Here is a 20814-nt window from a genome sequence, read left to right as displayed (position 1 = left end):
GAATGAAATGGCATCACCTGCTCGCGTATTGCCGGGCTTTGAGCGCTGGCAATCGGCGCGTCAGAGTGAACTCCACATGGTTCCAATCCGAGTCGTGGATTAACGAACGTTGCTCTGGTATACCGTACAGCACGATTACGGTGTTTAGATGGATTTCAATATTCATTCAGGTGAAAGAGGGGGTGGCAGCCTATTTCATTTGGAGCACACACAACATACAGGGTGCAAATAATTACGTATACAAAATTTTAGCTTTTTAGAAGAGATAAAAAAAGCACATTTTTATGTGACAAAAATGCTACAGTTGCATCGTTTCAGCGCTAGGAATTTTTGAAGGATTCGGCGCTGGACTTAACGTTAGGCTAACGTTCAGCCACAATAACCATTTGTGCTCTCGAAAATACTAAGGCAGCTCGTGTGTTACACTCTCAACATACAGTTATAGTCCATGTCAGGGATAATATCCTTCTGACCATTTGGGATGTATATTTTGCCTAACAGGCTCAGTCGAGGAAATTATCGTATCTTTCTCATTGAAGTAATAAGTTGGAGCACAAGTTGGCAGCGTTTTTGTTTCGCACGTTGAGTTCATTAGAGGGCTGAAATCAGTGGAGGAAGCCACAAACATTTGCGCCGTGTACGGGGATAGCGCCACTGGACAAAACACGGAGGATTGTTTTGACATTAGTGACTCTCTACGTTCTGAAAGACTTTCGGGATCTGATGAAGATCGTTTAAACGCATTAAGTGACAATGGTTCATGTCAGTTTTCTCGATAACGCAGATGTGATGAAATGCGATCATACCACCATCGTCCGACATTTGTATGCAGTGGGGAAAGTTCAAAAAACCGATGTTTGGGCACCGAATGATATAAGCCAAAATCACAAGAACAGCAGGTGGTCGTGTGTGCATCTTTATAGGGGTTGTCTCTGCCTGCTCATTATCAGTTGGTTCGCGAACAACACAGACCATTCCTGTCCTGTATCGTAACTGGTGACAAGAAATGGTGTCTTCATGCTAACATAAGGGAAAAAAGGAATGGTTGAACCGAAGAAAAGTTGCAACTCCCCGTAGAAAGACCTGCGCAAATCCACAAAAAAGAAGGTTAAGCATCTGGTGGAACAGCGACGGTGTGGTATATTACGAATTGCTTACCCGAGAAGTAACCGTCAGTGCTGATATTTACTGTCAACAGCTTGCAGACGCAATCCAGGAACAACGACTAGGAAGACCGGGTGAAGTGATGGTACTCCACCTTGTCGCCTGTCCGAATTCTGCTACACTGACGAGGAACACTATGTAGGGTTGTCTCAGGAAGTCGTTCCACACCCAACTTATTCACTTGATCTTGCGCCCTCCGATTTTCACCTTTTCCTCCATCCATCGAACAACCTTCAAGGAACTCCCTTTCCGGATGAAAATGCGCTCCGAACGTTTTTGGACGAGTTCTTCACCTCAAAATCATGTGATTTCTACAGTGACGGAATCGGAAAGTTAACACTTCGTTGGCAGACTATTGACTGTTGAAAATAGTGAAGGAGAATATATTATCGATGAATGAAGTATCTGTTTCGTGTATTCGTCGTGCTACTTATGGAAAAATGCAACGAACTTATGCACCAATCCAAAGCTACCGGAAATGTTGGAGAATCTCTCGCTAGTAGTCAGGCTACGATTATGGTTCCAACATGACGGGGTCACTTCGCCGTTGATATCGAACGACATGTAAACAACGTTTTACACTCTTATTCGATAGGAAGGGGTGTCCCAGTACCATAGCCATCATGTTAGACCCACCTAATTCCTAAGGAATTATTTTTGTGGGGCATGCGAAGCATTTGTTGCACGAGACACGAGACACCGATAACACTCCAGAAGAGTTGGTTGACTGTTTGGCTGAAGCTGCAGTCATTATCTGGGACACACATGGTTCTTTTGAGCGTATTAAACAATCGTCAAAGCGCAAATATCAGTTGTGTTTTAATGTAAACAGGCGATATTTTCAGCAACATCTCTAAAACAATATTCATCACATACTAGTTTCAACACCGTCTATGAACATCAATAGCATCAGAACCTTCATGGATTACTGTCTGGGAAACGGCCTACTTATGACATTTTCGTTATGTAAAAAAGTTTCTCCTTTTATCTCTTCTGAACACTATCAAAATCTGCATACGTAGTTTTTTCCGCTGTGTGCATAATTAAAATTTGTTAACGTGGTGGCTTTGGTTAGTTCGATCCATTTTGACAAATCAGGAATACAGGATTCCTTCAGCCCATAAGATATCAATGTTGCTTCAGGAACGTCGTAAGCCCGTGCAAACAACTGATAATTGTGTAAAGATTCTACAATTATAAGAAAGAAGAAGGTTAAGTTCATGTGAAGCCGGCCGTCGTGGCCGAGCCGTTCTGGAACCGCACGACCGCTACGGTCGCAGGTTCCTGCCTCGGGGATGGATGTGTGTGATGTCCTTAGGTTAGTTAGGTTTAAGTAGTTCTAAGTTCTAGGAGACTGATAACCTCAGATGTTAAGTCCCATAGTGCTCAGAGCCATTCATCATGTGAAATTGTTAATACATTATGCCTGTATATGTGAGAGCCACAGTCCATCCCGATATAGGTTATCAGTCAGTATCCTTAATAGCTTCAGATGAATAGCAGGAAGGTTCCGTCAAGGCCAAGGCACACCTTCATGCTTGTTCAACTCTAATAGTGCTCCGAATCTAATGATCATGACGTAGACGAATCGACGAGACGCTACGTTCATTCCTTCAAGAAGATATATATTGTGCAGAGTGATGTGTTTACTATTCTCGATCTCGCCTTCCGCGATATCAAGCCGTTCATCATGGCGCTGAGGTGGAGTCATAGTATAGACAGACAGCAGCTATATAAAGCTCTAGATGAATTGGGTATTCCAAAAAAACTGATAACAGTACTAAGGATGGCAATGCGAGGGACGCAAGGTAGCGTAAAAACTGGAGGAATGTTGTCCAATGCTTTGGAAATTAAAAATGGAGTGCGGCAAGGTGATGCGCTGGCATGCCTCCTATCCAATGCCGCCTTGGAGAAGGCGATGAGAGAAGCAGATATATTGAATAGGGGAACTATTTTTCATAAATCTGTGCAGATACTGGCTTATGAGGACGACATAGACATAGCAACAAGAACTCTGACGGCAATGGAAGAGACATTCACTGAACTTGAGCAGGTCGGCAGGAATAAAGACCTAAATATCAAAAAGCAGAAAACAAAATATTTAGCTGCTGGGGAAGCGCACAGGGAGAACATGCCAGTCGAAATAACGATGGTTAGTTATACTTTTTAAAGAGAATATCATTTCAAGTACTTGGGTTCCATTGTAACCAGCCTAAATGATACCTCATACGAAATAAGCAGAGACTAACTGCAGCCAATAAAGCTTATTTCAGCTTAACAAAGCTTCTATCTTCAAAGCTCCTGTCCACAAAATAACCATTTATAAAACACTGATCAGACCAGCGCTTACTTACGCCTCTGAAACCTGGGTTCTGACAGCAAAGAATGCTGAATCGCTGGATCCATCCGAGAGAAGATTACTCAGGAGAACCATCGGCCCATTCTGGGAAAGGGAAGTATGGAGGAGGACCTACAAGCATGAGTTGTACGCCTTCTACAAAGGCCATCCTGTTAGAAGAATTGTGAAGTCATCAAGGCTAAGGTGGACTGGACACGTGGCACAGATGATTGATACAGAAATACCAGAAAAGATTTTGCAAGGAAAGCCAGGTGGACAGAGAGAATGTGCTCGACCGAAAACTGGATGTGAGGACGGAGTCATAGAAGACCTTCGGAAGTTGGGCTACAGGAACAGAAAAATGCTAGCAACGGGCCAAGATAAAGAGGAGATAGCTGAAGAGGCCAAGAGTCATTATGAGTTGTAGAATAGCAGAAAAAGAACGAGAAGAAGAAGAAGAATATGTTTACTAATTTAGATTTCGGCTTCCGCGATATGAAGCCTTTCTTCATGGCGTTGAGGTGGAGTCACAGCCTTCAACAGCAAGTGTCATGGGTTCGGCCCCGTCTCTGGCGTGGGTGTGTATTTTTAATTTTCTGTTAATGTTCGTGTCGCTACCGGGAAGTAAATAAAAATCGTGGAAATGTTGACGTGTTGTGTATACCAATACCAAGCTCAAAGAATAAAAACAAAATTTCATTTGACGAAAATGTACACATCCAGTTCACTTATCTAATATTATAGAACAAGTGGCCGCACCTTAGTTACATTTGCGTGAACAACTAAGAAACGTCAGCAAGGTTGGGTGGCTAGAAAATAATAGTACTGTTGTGGCGTAGCAAGACAGCCACGCCACGGAAGTAGCCGAAAGGCACGCGTTTAGCTCACGCAGGCAAGAGATAGGTCTGTAACAGGATACGTAATGAATGCTATAAAGAAATGTACGTAGCTTCTGGAATACTTAACTTTAATCCATCCTTGGTACATCGCTATTGACGATATAAGTGAGACTCCATAGATACATGCAATGTTACTAATGGCGCCTTGCTAGGTCGTAGCCATTGACTTAGCTGAAGGCTATTCTAACTATCTGCTCTGCAAATGAGCGAGGCTTCGTCAGTGTGCATCGCTAGCTACGTCGTCCGTACAACTGGGGCGAGTGCTAGTACGTCTCTCTAGACCTGCCGTGTGGTGGCGCTCGGTCTGCTATCACTGAAAGTGGCGACACGCGGGTCCGACATGTACTAATGGACCGCGGCCGATTTAAAGCTACCACCTAGCAAGTGTGGTGTCTGGCGGTGACACCACAAGTACGACTGTACATACAGAGATGCAAGCCCTTTTATTGGACTGTTAGAAATAAACTGCTTCCTCTGTCCCATTTTCACAAAAAGAGTTCTCCGTACGTAAACGACCACTACAATAGTAAATACTAGTTGTCCAATAGAGTAGCTTCTACGTTACGGCTCTTCGCGTAAACATTTCATCACTTCCTATATCGGTGGATGATGGAGTTTTAATTTTATATCTTTTACTCTGTTTTGTCAGCCATACAGGAAAGTACGCGGCAGATATTTAGGGAAGCTATGTTGTTTGATGTCATACGTCGTGTTCTCCTTTGTGAAAGTCATATGCAAGGAATATGCGTCGCTGCTGGCCCTATGTTTACCGGCATTCAGCTTCATCCGTGTGTATTACAGGCAGAAGGAGGCCACAAGAACAAACACGGAAACTGTTTTAGCAAGTAATTCGCATTAGTAACTAATTTTTACACACTGTGACGCAAACTACAGTGACGTCTCTAAGGACTCTTTTCAAAGTGAAGGAAATCGACGCTGAAACAAAATGTAAGTGTTAAAGATAAGCTTCTACCACGTTTAAAAGTGCGCATAAAACCATGTAAGGCGTAGAATACAGTGTTGTAAGCACTTTTTGGGACTCTCAGCGCATCAACAAACAAAATATATCGACGTTCGTGAAGCATAGTCTCTCCTTTCATTTTCTGGAAAAGCTGAAATCCTTCATTTGCTCTCACTAAACTATAATGCGTGGAGAAAAGGAAGGAATCTACGCTACGTTTCTGCGAATAACGAGCTTGACTGGTCAGCAGAGGTCATCACAACTAGCTCTTCCATCGCTGCATCTGTAAACAAACATCTCTGCCGTTTTTCCTGTGAGATGGCAGAGTACCGCCGCGTGAAAACTAACCAGCACAGATCGCGCTCAAAGTTAGCATCAATGTTAAGAAATAGAAAACGTCTCCTTTCATTGCAAATGCTTTAAAAACGAAGAAGAGCGTATGTAAACTGATCGATCAGGTCCCGAATAGCACATGATTTGGTGAACATATCGAAGTAAACGAAAGAAAAAGTATTATTATCCAGCCTTCGCTAAATGCACGTGCTGGCGTTCCCGTGTAAATATAAAGCACTGACCAATCAATTTTTCATGGTGCAGCCTTACCTCTTGCATGAAATACAAAGTATAGCGCAGCTGTCAGAACTGGCGACGGAGAGAAAAAGGCACGGACTGGGAATAGTTTGGAACTTGTTCGTCAGTTAGATGTGAACCAGTCATAATGCCTGCTTGATAAATATAATTTGGTACCGAAAATGACAGTCCGCCATTTCCATGAATATAGAACAAAAAGATTCATTTGCAGTTATCGCGGACATGGCCTGGTTGTGAGTTATACGCTGTGTGGAGGTCGCTACATTCCGTGTCGCCCCATTAGCCAACCATTTTTGTGGACGCCATGCATAGTGACATACTTTTTCACGGACATTAGACAGTTTTTTGTCATCAGTCTTCTAACTGGTTTGATAAGGCCCATCACGAATTCCTCTCCTGTGCCAACCTTTTCATCTCAGAGTAGCACTTTCAACCTGCGTTCTTAATTTGTTGGATGTATTCCAGTCTCTGTCTGCGTCTACAGTTTTTACCCTCTACAGCTCACTTTAGTATCATGGAAATTATTCCCTAATGTCTCAACAGTGGCCTATCATCCTGTTTTTTTATCAGTGTTTTCCATATATTTCTTTCTTCGCCGAATCTGCGGAGAACCTCCTCAGTCCCTGCATTACCAGGCCACCTAATTTTCAACATTCTTCTGTAGCACCACATCTCTAATGCTTCAATTCTCTCCTGTTCCGGTTTTAACAAAGATCATGTTTCACTACCATCCAATGCTGTGCTCCATACGTACTGTCTCAGAAATTTCTTCTTTAAATTAAGGCCTATATTTAATACCAATAGACTTCTGTTGGGCAGGAATGTCCTTTTTGCCAATGCTAGCCTGCTTTTTATGTCCCCCCCAGGAGCTCAGTTCGTCAGTGCACCTGACGATGGTGACGTGTCTGATCGCCGAAATATTGTGCGCGTTGGACAATATGGACCGGCAGCACACCCGTGGACTGTATTACTATATTGCTCCCAAACAAACAAGCACCAACCTTACTTTCAAAAAAGGTCTGTCTCTGCTGTGCCAATACTAAGTTCGAAATAAATGGTTAGTAGCTTGCTTTTTCAGATGCAGAGGAGTTGAGAACATGGTGCAAATGTTATTCAGTTAGTAAACACTACTTATTCTGTATGTTTTGGAACCATGCTTGATGTACTAATGGTGAAATTCTTGCAGCACCGTATTATGCCTGAAATATCTTGCATCCACACTTGCAATTTACATGGGACGACCTCTTACTGCAAGAAATGCTGATTATCGACTTTTTCTATGAACTGCACCATTATCAGCACAAAGTAGTAAAATCTCGCAGAGCGCACTGTAACGTGAACCCTACCCAACCACTGCTCCCTGGGTACTCCCTCCACTGCAGTCAGTCTGCAGCCCACTTCTGTCAAAGAAAAGGACCGTCGAGAAATTGAAAAGACAAGGCCGCCGCCCAAATATACAACGACACTGTTAGCTTCACATTTCTGCCAAAGAAAAGGCGTTCCACAAACGCACACGACAGGGTAGCAACAGTTAAAAGGCATAATGGCTTCCCTGGTCCGATAGTTGAATGTCACCATTTTCCTTACAATAAGTTGTTTCTTGAAAACAACAGACACTCAAAATTATGATTGTTGAAAATACATATGTGCTTGAAATGTGCCGGCCGTTGTGGCCGAGCGGTTCTAGGCGCTTCAGTCCCGTAAGATCAAACAAGGCAGAAGGGATAGATAACATTCCATCGGAATTTCTAAAATCATTGTGGGACGTCATAACGAAAGGACCATTGACTTGACGTTGGTATGCAGAATACCGGGTAATCAATTAGTCAGTATAAATTGGAAAACTTAATAAACCACGGAATAATGTAGATAGAGAAGTAAAAATTGACGAATATGCTTGGAATGACATGGGGTTTTATTAGAACCAAAAACAAAAGTTCACAAAATGTCAGACAGATCTCTTGCGCGCGTCATTTGGTGATGATCGTGTGCTCAGCCGCCACTTTCGTCATGCTTGGCCTCCCAGGTCCCCAGGCCTCAGTCCGTGCAATTATTGGCTTTTCTCGACTTCAAGTCGAGAGTGTATCGTGATCGACCGACATCTCTAGGGATGCTGAAAGACAACATCCGACGCCAATGCCTCACCATAACTCCGAACATGCTTTACAGTGTTGTTCACAACATTATTCCTCGACTACAGCTATTGTTGAGGAATGATGGTGGAGATATTGAACATTTCCTGTAAAGAACATCATCTTTGCTTTGTCTTACTTTGTTATACTAATTATTGCTATTCTGATCGGATGAAGCGCCATCTGTTGAACATTTATTGAACTTTTGTATTTTTTTGGTTCTAATAACATCCCATGTCATTCCAAGCATGTGTGTCAATTTGTACCTCTCTATCTACATTATTCCACAGGAACTCAGTTCGTCAGTGCACCTGACGATGGTGACATGTCTGATCGCCGAAATATTGTGCCCATTGGACGCTATTGGACCAGCAGTACACCCGTAGACTGTTCGAGCAAGAAATACGCCGGGAGAAACTGAAGAATCACAATATAGCAATAATTTACTGTCGAAAGTGTCACAGTCTTTTTGCAAGTGCCTTCTAGTAGCGTTTGCTTAAATTCGGTATAAAAATATTATTGGTTAACTGGAAAAGGGACTGCAGTTAACGTAAAATTTGTGTAATTAATTTACACAAGGAAGTGGAGAAATGGAAATTTTATGGGTCGTATTGTAACAGTACTTGGTTAAATTAATTTGCTTAGTTTTCCAGGACGAAAGTAAATCGATATTACAGTGCCTGTTTTGTTCGGAAGTACGGTATGCAGGAACAGGTACTTTGGAGATTGTAGGCGTTATGAAATACATGGGTGACGACATATGGAAGTTTGGGTCTGGCTGCGAGTCGTGCTCGGATAGCCAATGGTACGACGACCGCTTGCGATAAGCGGGCAACCTGGGTTCGAATCCCGGACAGGCACAAAGTTTCATTGTCGTCATTTCGCTATATAGCTGATGGTTGTCAATACTCGAGAAAGGGCAGTACATTTCACGTAGAACTAAATTCAATCTAATATTAATAACCGAAATTCTATTTGAAAAGTGAAGAAGGAAGAAAGGGAGGAAGGATAATTAGAGTATGACGTCCCGTCTACAGCAGGTAATGGGAGGTGGAACCTAATCTCGAATTACGAAAGGATGGGGAAGAGAATCAGCCGTGCCCTTTTTTAAAGGAACTATCCCGGGACATACCTTGAGCGATTTAGGGAAGGCCAGACGAAGATGGCTAGATACGTATTTCAACCGTTGTCCTTCCAACTGCGTCACCTTGTTTGAAAAGTTCCCTTAAACTTGATATGTAAAAAGACGGACGTTAAATACATTGTGAGTTTAAATCTGGCACTAGAATTAAAGCTACATTTATTTGAAGATAAATGTACTAACTATTTCAAGTTCAATAAAAGAATTATTTTAGTAATTTGTCCCCTCCTGACTGACGACCGAATTTAAACACAGAATTATTTATTTTCAGAGAGAAAATACTCACGGTGAACTGTACTGGTTCCAGGCTCAGTTCTAAATACTGGCACTGTGTTTTAATGGGAAAATCTGATTATCAAAACTATAATTACAATTTTAACATTACTCAAAAGGTTTACACGCGGCTGACATTAATAACAGAGTTTAGTTTATGTAAAAACAGTTCTCGACGTGTAAATTTTATTAATTTTTGCGAGTTCATAGTTAGACGCTGCGACAGCCACTCAAGGTTGTAGCAAGGTCACGCAGTTTAGCAAGCATTCCCAGCCACTCGTAATGAAACGATCAAAGTACACGACATTTAAGTAAAGAATAGAGTTATATGTTCGTCACAACTGATGCCCATGTTCAGGTACGGAGGCACATAAAATACTTAAACGCTATTACGAAAACTCTTAACTTGGTTATGCCTAGTTTGTTGTCTAGTTGCAATGTTTTAAATTAGTTTAAAATCATATGACTGTCTAGAATGAGATTTTCACTCTGCAGCGGAGTGTGCGCTGATATGAAACTTCCTGGCAGATTAAAACTGTACTCCGGACCGAGACTCAAACTCAGGACCTTTGCCTTTCGCGGGCACGGGCTCTACCACTGAGCTACCCAAGCACGACATAGGCCCCCTCTTCACAACTTTACTTCCGCCAGTACCTCGTCTCCTACTTTCCAAACTTCACAGAAGCTCTCCGCAGGATCCTTTCTTCCAGGAGTGCTAGTTCTGCAAGATTCACAGGAGAGCTTCTGTGAAGTTTGGAAAGTGGGAGACGAGGTACTGGTGGAAGTAAAGCTGTGAGTAGGGGGCGTGAGTCATGCTTGGGTAGCTCAGTGGTAGAGCACTTATCCGCGAAAGGCAAAGGGCCCGAGTTCGAGTCTCGGTCCTGCACGTAGTTTTAATTTGCCAGGAAGTTTCATATGCCTGTCTACATAGAAACGTGCTGGTTCGTAATTAGGCGCCGAGTATTTTGTATGACTTGATGTGCGAAGATGAGCACAGTAGCTCGGAATGTGTCGAAAATACGGTAAAGTTGTAAAATTACGATACACAAACATTGTTACTGGTTGTTACCCTGCGATGACTGGTTGTTGGATATGCTGCAGTACTTGTTACAGAAACTTGCAGAAATGCTTCTACTGTGCGGTACAGCCTGATTGTGATGCCCATAAAGCCGGACGAAGAATTGTTCGCACAGTACAATTTTACGAGACGTTGTTGGATCATGAAGGAGAAGACTCATCAGAGAATGCTGTGTGGAGAGTAATGGCTGGCTCAGGCTCTCTGATCATTATGGGACTTAAATTCTGAGGTCATCAGTCCCCTAGAACGTAGAACTACTTAAACCTAACTAACGTATGGACATCACACACTTCCATGCCCGAGGCAGGATTCGAACCTGCGACCGAAGCGGTCTCGCGGTTCCAGACTGCAGCGCCTAGAACCGCACGGCCACTGCGGCCGGCAAAGGTTGAGGGGCATCATAATAACATACCAATGTTATGGACTCCAAGACGTCCTTGTGCTGCCTGAGTTACTGTCAGTGCTTCCACTGGGCCGACATTACACGTTTTACTACACTGGACCCTGGTAGACGATCAATACATTCTGACATCCGTATCAAGTGCTTACTTAGTTGTCACTTCTATGGAGGTGCCGTTGGCTGCTTTTAAGAATCTGTAATTCACCAGACTTTCCGCGTAGCACAAGATCGTACGGATACAACTGCTTGCATCACTCCAGGTATATAACGAAATAATAAGCAACCAGTTGCATAAAAGAAATTTAATTTCTTCTGAAGAACGGTACTACTTCATTATATACAACTACGGTTGCTGAGGATGCATAAAATGCACCCATGTACTAAATATGAGTCGCAGAGAACCATAAGGACCTATGGTACATCATCGTCGATTGTGACTGTAACATTTATTCATGCTTGTGACATCTGTTAATCTTATGGTGAGTCAGGTTTATTTGTACTCTAGGACCACATTGTAGATATGAACATTCACGAAAAGCTACCTCAGCAGTTTCTCTGATATTCACTTAAATATGAGCTCGAGAACGATGTGGATTATGTCCTTATGCCTCAGTGTCTTTTGAAAGTGGTACAGCTTTCGAAATTCTTAGTAAGAGTGTGAAATTATTGTGTGATGGTGTACATATGGCTGCATTTGGCAACTGACGTGATTTTTTGCTTAATATTTTGCCTAAGAATTATGAAGACATTCCGGTGGTTTGAAATCGTTGCCGTATTCGAGCATACTCCGACTGGGTTGCTAACCGTAGAAGGACTAACAGCACAGATCAATTCTTTTCCTGGTAGCTGAAGTGACTATTGGCAAGATTCCAGAGGTACCTGCTGAGGGATCTCACAGTTGGAAAGTCGTTACACAGTAAATACGAGTCACGCAAGTGTCAATTTTACTTTAAATGTTTTTGCTTATCAATCAGAGCTTTAAAAACAATTTCACGAATGAACTGAATACTTCGATCTTTTATTTATCGAGGTAGAGAATCCTCGTGGTCGGGTATAACAAAGTATATGGCCTGTGCAATTAGATCATATTCGATATTTCGTAGAACGATATAACTGTGCAAAGAAAGACCGGGTCTCCAGCCTTTTTCCACGTCAAATATTTCACTATTTCACCGCCAAGCTAAACTGTTTAGTGAATGAAGTCAAACGAGGAAAAAGATTCTATTAACTTATCGTAGTTATGATAACTCAAGAAGAGGAACTATACAGTACAGTTGCACATCTGTAGCATAGAACTGTACGTGGAAGTAGCTGATTAACTACGTGGCGGAAGTTCCGCAAGGAACCTCAGTACATTGGCATTAACATCGAGTATAATTTCAGAGCCGGCCGTGGTGGCCAAGCGATTAAAGGCGCTACAGTCTGGAACCGCGCGGCCGCTACGGTTGCAGGTTCGAATCCTGCCTCGGGCATGGATGTGTGTGATGTCCTTAGGTTAGTTAGGTTTAAGTAGTTCTAAGTTCTAGGGGACTGATGACCTTAGAAGTTAAGTCCCATAGTGCTCAGAGCCATATAATTTCAGAGAACACCAAGTCATGCTCGTAGCTGCGACGCGAGTGTTCAGGAGCTCAAAGGTTTTATGAATGTTACAAAAGTGCGCTTCTGTATGTTTGACTAAAGTCACAGCTAATATGACATGATGTGAGTATAATTACTTATTAACAGGCACGCAATTTAACACACCCTAGACTAAACGTAATGGAGAAAGCGAGTATTGTAGCCATGTAAATGGGCATTTTAAATTGAGTCATTAGAAAAATTTCCAGCATGATCATGTCAATAAACTTATTCACTCATATGTGGAAAACTGCTATAGCTGGCCGGGGTGGCTGAGCGGTTCTAGGCGCTACAATCTGGAACCGCGCGACCGCTACGGTCGCAGGTTCGAATCCTGCCTCGGGCGTGGATGTGTGTGATGTCCTTAGGTTAGTTAGGTTTAAGTAGTTCTCAGTTCTAGGGGACTGATGACCTCAGAAGTTAAGTCCCATAGTGCTCAGAGCCATTTGAACCAAACTGCTATATTTGTCTATATTTCAGTACTGTCAACTGTGTTCAGCATTGCATCTGTGAATAACTCTTTTCTCCGCTAGTGCCACAGTGTATTTAGCGAAGCATGACACTCAGCAGTTTGTAGTTTCAGTTTTTGAAATACGGAGCATAAACTCAATCCGACCGATGATATTGCAAACAAATGCTATTATGAATCAGTCGAAATCACTATTGGAACTTGGATTGCAGCTGGTTTCGAAAAATATTTGGTATCTCAGGTATCAGTCACGAACCTAATTTTTCAAGTGATGTTCCCAGTAAATAGCTCATTTTGCAGTCGACCCTTTCGTGGTTGAAAACTGTATCCAGTGCTGCACCCAGAATACGCTACTGCCTACGGATGTATGTGAAGATAGGAAACGGTCGCCGAAACAAGTTTTAAACCCAATGTTATTACCTTTGTGGATGTCATGCTCCGTGTATAACTGCCCTGAAATTGACAAAGCTAGACAGTCCCTGTTTATACAACATGTAAAGTAAGGTGATATTTTACTGACGTACGTGTAATGTGGAAAGTAATAGTAATTTTCTTGCCAAAAGGTCACACTTTCACATACTCCCCGTGTGCTCAGGAGAAACAGAGTAGCATCAACTGATGATGCCACTACGACAGTGATATATGTTGATGCTAGAATAAGCGAACAATCTGTCCTTAAGCGAAGCCAGTCGTTCTGTATTCAGCAATATTACAAAAATAACTCCAAAATATTTGCTTCCTCTTCTGTACAGACATCACGTAAAAGCTTTATGAAATTACAAATATTTGTCAGTCATATTGATAATGTTTGCAAAGACTCTTCCTGATTTGCTGCTTAAGTCAATTTATCGAGTTTTTTGAATAAATATTATTCGTCGTTAGCAACTAAATGGATATTTTATTTTCAACCATACATGTTTCAGTTGTTTGTATTAGTATAGCCAGCGAGATCATGTGTAGTGAAATGCCTGATTATGACTCACAGTTAACTGGAAACATTCATCGTGTTCAGCGAATGCCTACGTAATACCAATGGCCAGGGTACACCAAAATAATGGGACACACAAAAGTAAGTGTTGTGGATATTCACAATGCCTGTTATACAAACAACTGTTCTTAATGGCCAAAAATATTTCAGCTCCTCATGACATCATCATTAAGTTCTCTAAAATGTTTGGTTAGTGGGTTAAAAAATCACTTTATTCATAAACTTAATTTTTTTGCACGAGAATATTTTGCGGCTATATTTTGTGAATTCTTTCTGTAATATCTGCTCTCGTCTCTATGTTTACCTGTTGTGGAAATATACATGTGCGACACATAAAGCGACGTGTTAACTTGTCAATCAAACCTGCACTACCATCATTTCGTTGTAGATGACAAGCTACATAATACCGTAAAGAAATTCCTGCAGTACCCAGCATTGTGGAAAACATGGTAATGATCACAAAACATAAAATTTATTTTGACCAAATTTCTTCAAAATAATTATTACTTGAAATACGTTTGCATTTTACAGAGATAAATAAAAGTACCCGATGATAATAGCGCAAAGGAGCTGAAACATGTATGGGCATTAAGAAGAATGGTTGTTTGTATAAAGGGCACACCTGAATTTCGATAACCCCATACTTTTATTTTTGCTATTTTCTTCGTGTGTCGTTCGCAGCTCGTGGTCTCGCGGTCGCATTCTCGCTTCCCGAGCACGGGGTCCCGGGTCCGATTCCCGGCGGGGTCAGGGATTTTCACCTGCCTCGAGACGACTGGGTGTTTGCGTTGTTCTCATCATTTCATCAACATTCATGAAAGTGGCGAGATTGGACTGAGCAAAGGCTGGGAATTTGTACGGGCGCTGACAACCGCGCTGTTGAGCGCCGCACAAACCAAACATCATCACCATCTTCGCGTGACCATTGGCATGTTTAGCGGCTGCGGACGTGACTGTACTGAATAAACTATTAAATACCGCCTTCAATCACAAATATTTTTGTTTTTTTACCCTACTCTTAGCATTTCAAGCCCTGTGGGCTTATTTTCAGGTGTGTCTAGATAGCTACGCTTGTTTTGCTCTTCTTGAGGGAGATGCTGCTTCAGAATAGTGCGTTATTTATAAGTTGAGTAGTGTATTCCTGGATGTTATCTATAAACAAACATTTGCGACTGGAGCGAACTGATGTGTGTAACACAATTATCGGTGTTACACAAAAACATAATACCTACGATTGTTCTATTAATATTATTTGGAGCGCACTACTCTGAAGCATCATATAGCTCCAGAGCAAGAAAACTGAAGTATCTCTCTAGATACATCTGTAGATGTGCTCACAGGGTATAGAAAAGGAAATATCAGTAACGGAAGGCGTTGTTTAGTAGACTATCAGTGAACATGATATAAGTTTCCGATTGGTCGGATGTCACAATTAGGCATCTAATTGGACATAGTCTTCCCTGCTGGTCTAACATGTAGAAACCCAAATAAACATTCAGTTGCAAACGATGGATGATATTTGTTCTTATTTACACGTTGAACGTAATTGAAGAAGAACTGAGGAAGGACTGCTGCAAATGTTGACAATGAGACAAATATTTGCAGTTTCATAAAGCTGGACGTTATCTTTCTAATATCCATCGAGTACAAAGTATCTGTATTCATAAAAGGAGAGACTGTTTGCTTGTTCTACCACAAAGATGTTTCATTATAGTCGTGTCATCATCAACCGACTTTTATTTACTTTTTCTAAAGATACGGGAAGTACGCGCACGTCTAGCGTGGCGACATGAAATTTACCACTACTCTTTTTACATTACACTTCCATCTGCTAAAAATTCTTGTCTGCATGATAAATACAACCTGTCAGTCAGGTATCAATCAAGATTTTCGACATAACACCCTATGGAAAAATCCATGTCACACACAGGTGTCTTGTCAGTTAGGAGAATGTGGTGGACCAGTTGTCCAAATGTGTGGTTTATTTAATTTAAAAACGCAACATTTTTCGGGAAGACATGATTATTCTGCTATTATGCACAGTATACATGCATTGTCAAATATACACGGTGTTCCGAAATTCCTATTACAAACTTCTAGAATTTATAGAGGGGAGTGAGTACATAATATTTTGGGTAGGAACACATTTCCGAAAACGTACCGTTTCCTTTCTAGTACAGTTTCAATTCAGATGTTTAACTTATTCACTTCTGCTCGAGGAATTGAATTAGGCGTGACGCAGTCCAGTTATTGGGTAATAATTCGAAAGGAAACATAGCGAAACGACCACTTATCACTTAAGAACATCCGTTTATATTAACGCTTAAACGTTACGTGTTCACACTAATAAAAAAAACAACCCAGCGTAGTGTACATACAGAACGTAACGCTTAAGTGTTTATACAAACAAGTGTGCTCAAGTGATAACAGAACGTTTAGTTTTGTTTCATTTTGAACAGTTACTTAATAATTGTACTACCTCTCTTCTAACACAATTTTTCAAGCAGAATTGGATGAGTTAAATATCCAAATTGAAACTGCCGTAGAACGGACGCGGTACGCTTCAGGACATGAGTTCCTGTTGAAAGTATTATTTACCCACTGCCCTCTATAAGTCCTAGAAGTTTGTAATGGGTAATTCCGCACACCCTGCATTAGATTCCCCATTTACGTATCATAGTATAACGTTCGTAATTACTCTTAGCATTAAAACTCTCACTGAGCTCTGATAACTAAGGAAGTGACCTACCATTTACCTACCAAAAATTATATTATCTTGTTATGCTTGCTTATTGTTGACTGTGCCTAGTGGCATGAAACTTTCAATATCTTGATAATAGCATCACGTTTTCCAGAACATCTTGTGTTTTTAAATTAAGTAAAACATTTGGACAACTGGTGCATCGTAATCTCCGAACTGATGTAGTGACATCATTATAAAGGCATTGATATTTGCAGGAAAATTAACATTTTCGGTTGGAATAGTTGTGCACAGTTTATATGGAATTGTATGAGATACCGACAAATACAGTCAAGCAGTATCGCATTTGATGTCAGTGGTACACCATATAACAAAATATCAAGGATTCAGATGCTAGAGGGTGGAACTTGGCATAAAGACAGACGGCTCTGTGTAATGTTAGTGTATGATTAGGGCGCGTTTAATGAAGGGTAGGAAACAGACACTATTAATGACAGTTCGTGTTGTATACATATGCCACTATTGTGACAACACCACGCGGGAAACAGTTATCATGTGATGAAAAAGCAAAAATCGGCTCGTACAAGGCAATGGGACACACTGTTCATGAAATTGCCAAGAAGTTGAACCGTTCCAGTACAGTGATCGATAGTTTCGTTAGATTGGGAGGACGATATGGACAGAACGGAAAATACGGGCAAAGTAGAAAATTATATGAGACATCTAAACGGTTACTTTTGCGTAAAGCAAGAGGGACAAACCGTTGTTCTTCTCAACTTGTTGTTGATTTACTGCCAGATGTGTACAACAAATTTTGTCAAATGACAAACATCTTGCACTCAAGTAACGACTGCAGGAAAGTGCTCTAGCACCCGAACGTAACAGGCTAGGGCTGAGTATGCTGAAAAATACATGTCATTGAGTTCAGAATGGGATAAAGTGATCTTCAGTCATGAGAATAAGTTTAATTTAGATGCACCGGATGCGTTTCAGTATTACTGGCATGGTCTGAGTAGCAGGCAAGAATGGGCAGAAATTTTGGTGCTGGAAGTGTTACCATTTGGGCAGCCTCCTGCACTGAAGGTATGTCACACATTTCTTGGCTGAACTAGAATGCTAGCGACAGAACTGATCAGAACGTATGACTGTCTAGGGGACTAAAGTGTAATGTTTCAACAAGATGATGCATCTGTTCATTTTTCTGGTACGACCAAAAAGTGGTTTGAAGGTAAAGATATCGATGTCTCACCCTGGACGGCACGTAGCCTGGATTTGAACCCCACGGAAAACCTTTAGGGGAATACTTGTAAGGCGTGAGCATCGCAATGAAAGGCAATTTGAGGTCGTATGTGAGCTGAAAAGAGCGATGTGAGACGGGTCGGCGACAAATTTACTGCAAGAAATAAAAGCCCCAACAAAATCAATGCCTAAGAGAATTTTTGAGATTTTTTATTTATTTATTTTTTATTTACACGTCAGGTTCCGTAGGACCAAATTGAGGAGCAAATATTCAAGGTCATGGAACGTGTCAGTACATGAAATTACAACACAAAAGTAATAGCAGATAAAAATAAATGTTCATGAACCTGAAAAAAGTCAATCCATAAGTTTAAGCAAACACTATCAGCAATACAATAAGAATCAGGTTAAACTTTCAAGGAACTCCTCGACAGAATAGAAGGAGTGATCCATGGGGAAACTCTTCAGTTTCGATTTGAAAGCGCGTGGATTACTGCTAAGATTTTTGAATTCGAGTGGCAGATTATTGAAAATGGATGCAGCAGTATACTGCACACCTTTTTGCACTAGCGTGTCCGACCCAAATGCAGGTTTGATTTCTGTCGAGAATTAACCGAATGAAAGCTGCTTATTCTTGGAAATAAACCAATATTGGTAACAAGAAACGACAGTAAGGAATATACATATTGAAAGACCAATGTCAAAATACCCAGACTCGTGAACAGAGGTCGACAAGAGGTTCGTGAGCTCACGCCACTTATTGCCCGAACCGCCAGTTTCTGAGCCAAAAATATCCTTGTAGTATGGGACGAGTTACCCCAAAATATAATAGCAAACGACATAAGCGAATGAAAATAAGCAAAGTAGACCAAGTATCACCCACTTCTGATACCGTTCGAATAGTAAAAATGGCAGTATTAAGTATTTAACGAAGATCCTGAACGTGGGCTTTCCGCTACAGCTTACTACCTATCTGAACTCCTAGAAGTTTGAACTGTTCAGTTTCACTAATCATATGCCAGTTCTGTGAAATTAAAACGTCAGGTTTTGGTCAATTGTGTGTTAGAAACCGTAAAAACTCAGTCTTACTGTGATTTAACGTTAGTTTATCTTCTACAAGCCATGAACTGATGTCATGTATTGCACTATTTGAAATCGAGCCAATGTTGCACACAACATCCTTTACTACCAAGCTAGTGTCATCAGCAAACAGAAATATTTTAGAGTTACCCGTAACACTAAAGGGCATATCATTTATATAAATAAGGGACAGGAGTGGCCCCAACATTGATTCCTGGGGCACCCCCTACTTGACAGGACCCCACTCAGATCCCACATCACAGCCGTTATCAACATTGTGAATAATGACCTTTTGCTGCCTGTTGCTAAAGTAAGAGGTGAACCAATTGTGGGCTAATTAATTGTGAGATAATTAGGAATGACAGAGGTTGGACAAAGTACTAGCAGAACTGTAATACAACAGGGCACTGAGTGCCTTTATACCAATTTCCATCCAAGGTGGCGCAAGGAAAACCAGCCCTGACTACTAGACTGCTCATTGTTGCCAGTCAATTGTCATTTGTTGCTTGCATTAGCTCATTTGTTATTTCTTTACTACCTAATTATCACCTGTTTATCTATTTGTTGTTGTATCAGCTCGTGCGTAATTGGAGAGCGGTCTGTACTCGGGCTCGGTTTTTCGTGTATCACCTGTACTACGGCTTGGCGACAGATGACGATGGTGCCTTGTTTATGACAGTTTTGCTATAATATCTGAAGGCACAGGTGGGACTGCAGAGAGTCCTGCAGTTAAGGAGTGAACAGGTGAGCTGGAATCATAAGGCGCCGCGCGGCAGAGGTGAGAGTGGTAGTGGGACTCACCGGCGGGGTCCTGGAGCGCGTGCGCCGTGGCGCCGACAGCGGCCAGTAGCGCCGCCAGGAAGAGCAGCAGCAGCGGCGGCGGCCGGACCGCGCCGGTGGCGTGCGAAGCGCGTGCCTGCCGCATCGCGACTGAGCCCACTCCGGCGGCAGGCCGCGCCAGCTCGGGCCGACACTCCGCCGGTCTAGGCGGCGCCTGCGCACCGCGCCGCGCACGCCGGCGGGCGTCCCCGTCCAGAGGATGCACTCTCAATGCCACTCCGTGGAGGGACTCCCTCACCACGTGACTTGCTTGAGGATCCCTCGGTAGGTAGGACACAGAATGCTGGGAGGGCTATACGGACAGTGAGGCCCGATAGGTCACGAAACGGAAACCACAGTGAAAATCAAAATGTTCTATCTGCAGTAGTTCGTTACATCTTCCGGCTACTTACACACAACAAAAAAGTGTTGCATCGCCACGGTTCCAAGCACTCCCGATCATTGACTTTGAATGTGTATGTTGTTGTTGTTGTTATGGTCTTCAGTCCTGAGACTGGTTTGATGCAGCTCTCCTTGCTACTCTATCCTGTGCAAGCTTCTTCATCTCCCAGTACTTACTGCAGCCTACATCCTTCTGAATCTGCTTAGTGTATTCATCTCTTGGTCTCCCTCTACGATTTTTACCCTCCACGCTGCCCTCCAATGCTAAATTTGTGATCCCTTGATGTCTCAGAACATGTCCTACCAACCAGTCCCTTCTTTTTGTCAAGCTGTGCCACAAACTCCTCCTCTCCCCAATTCTATTTAATACCTCCTCATTAGTTATGTGATCTACCCATCTAATCTTCTGCATTTTTCTGTAGCACCACATTTCGAAAGCTTCTATTCTCTTCTTGTCCAAACTATTTATCGTCCACATTTCACTTCCATACACGGCCACACTCCATGCAAATACTTTCAGAA

General features: G+C 42.0%; 1 protein-coding gene across 1 annotated transcript in view; it reads right to left on the bottom strand.

The window, feature by feature from the left end:
• LOC124795845 overlaps positions 1–19996 on the bottom strand; it is a 923569-nt gene extending 903573 nt beyond the window's left edge. The window contains exon 1 of the mRNA XM_047259927.1: positions 19873–19996. Coding sequence (XP_047115883.1) covers positions 19873–19996 — 124 coding nt within the window. The remainder of the gene's footprint in view (positions 1–19872) is intronic.
• Positions 19997–20814: the final 818 nt, after the last annotated feature.

This window comes from Schistocerca piceifrons, chromosome 4, assembly GCF_021461385.2.
Source record: "Schistocerca piceifrons isolate TAMUIC-IGC-003096 chromosome 4, iqSchPice1.1, whole genome shotgun sequence".
Taxonomy (NCBI): Eukaryota; Metazoa; Arthropoda; class Insecta; order Orthoptera; family Acrididae; genus Schistocerca; species Schistocerca piceifrons.
Note: the sequence above shows the minus strand (reverse complement) of the source record. Positions and strands in the feature narration are given on the sequence as shown.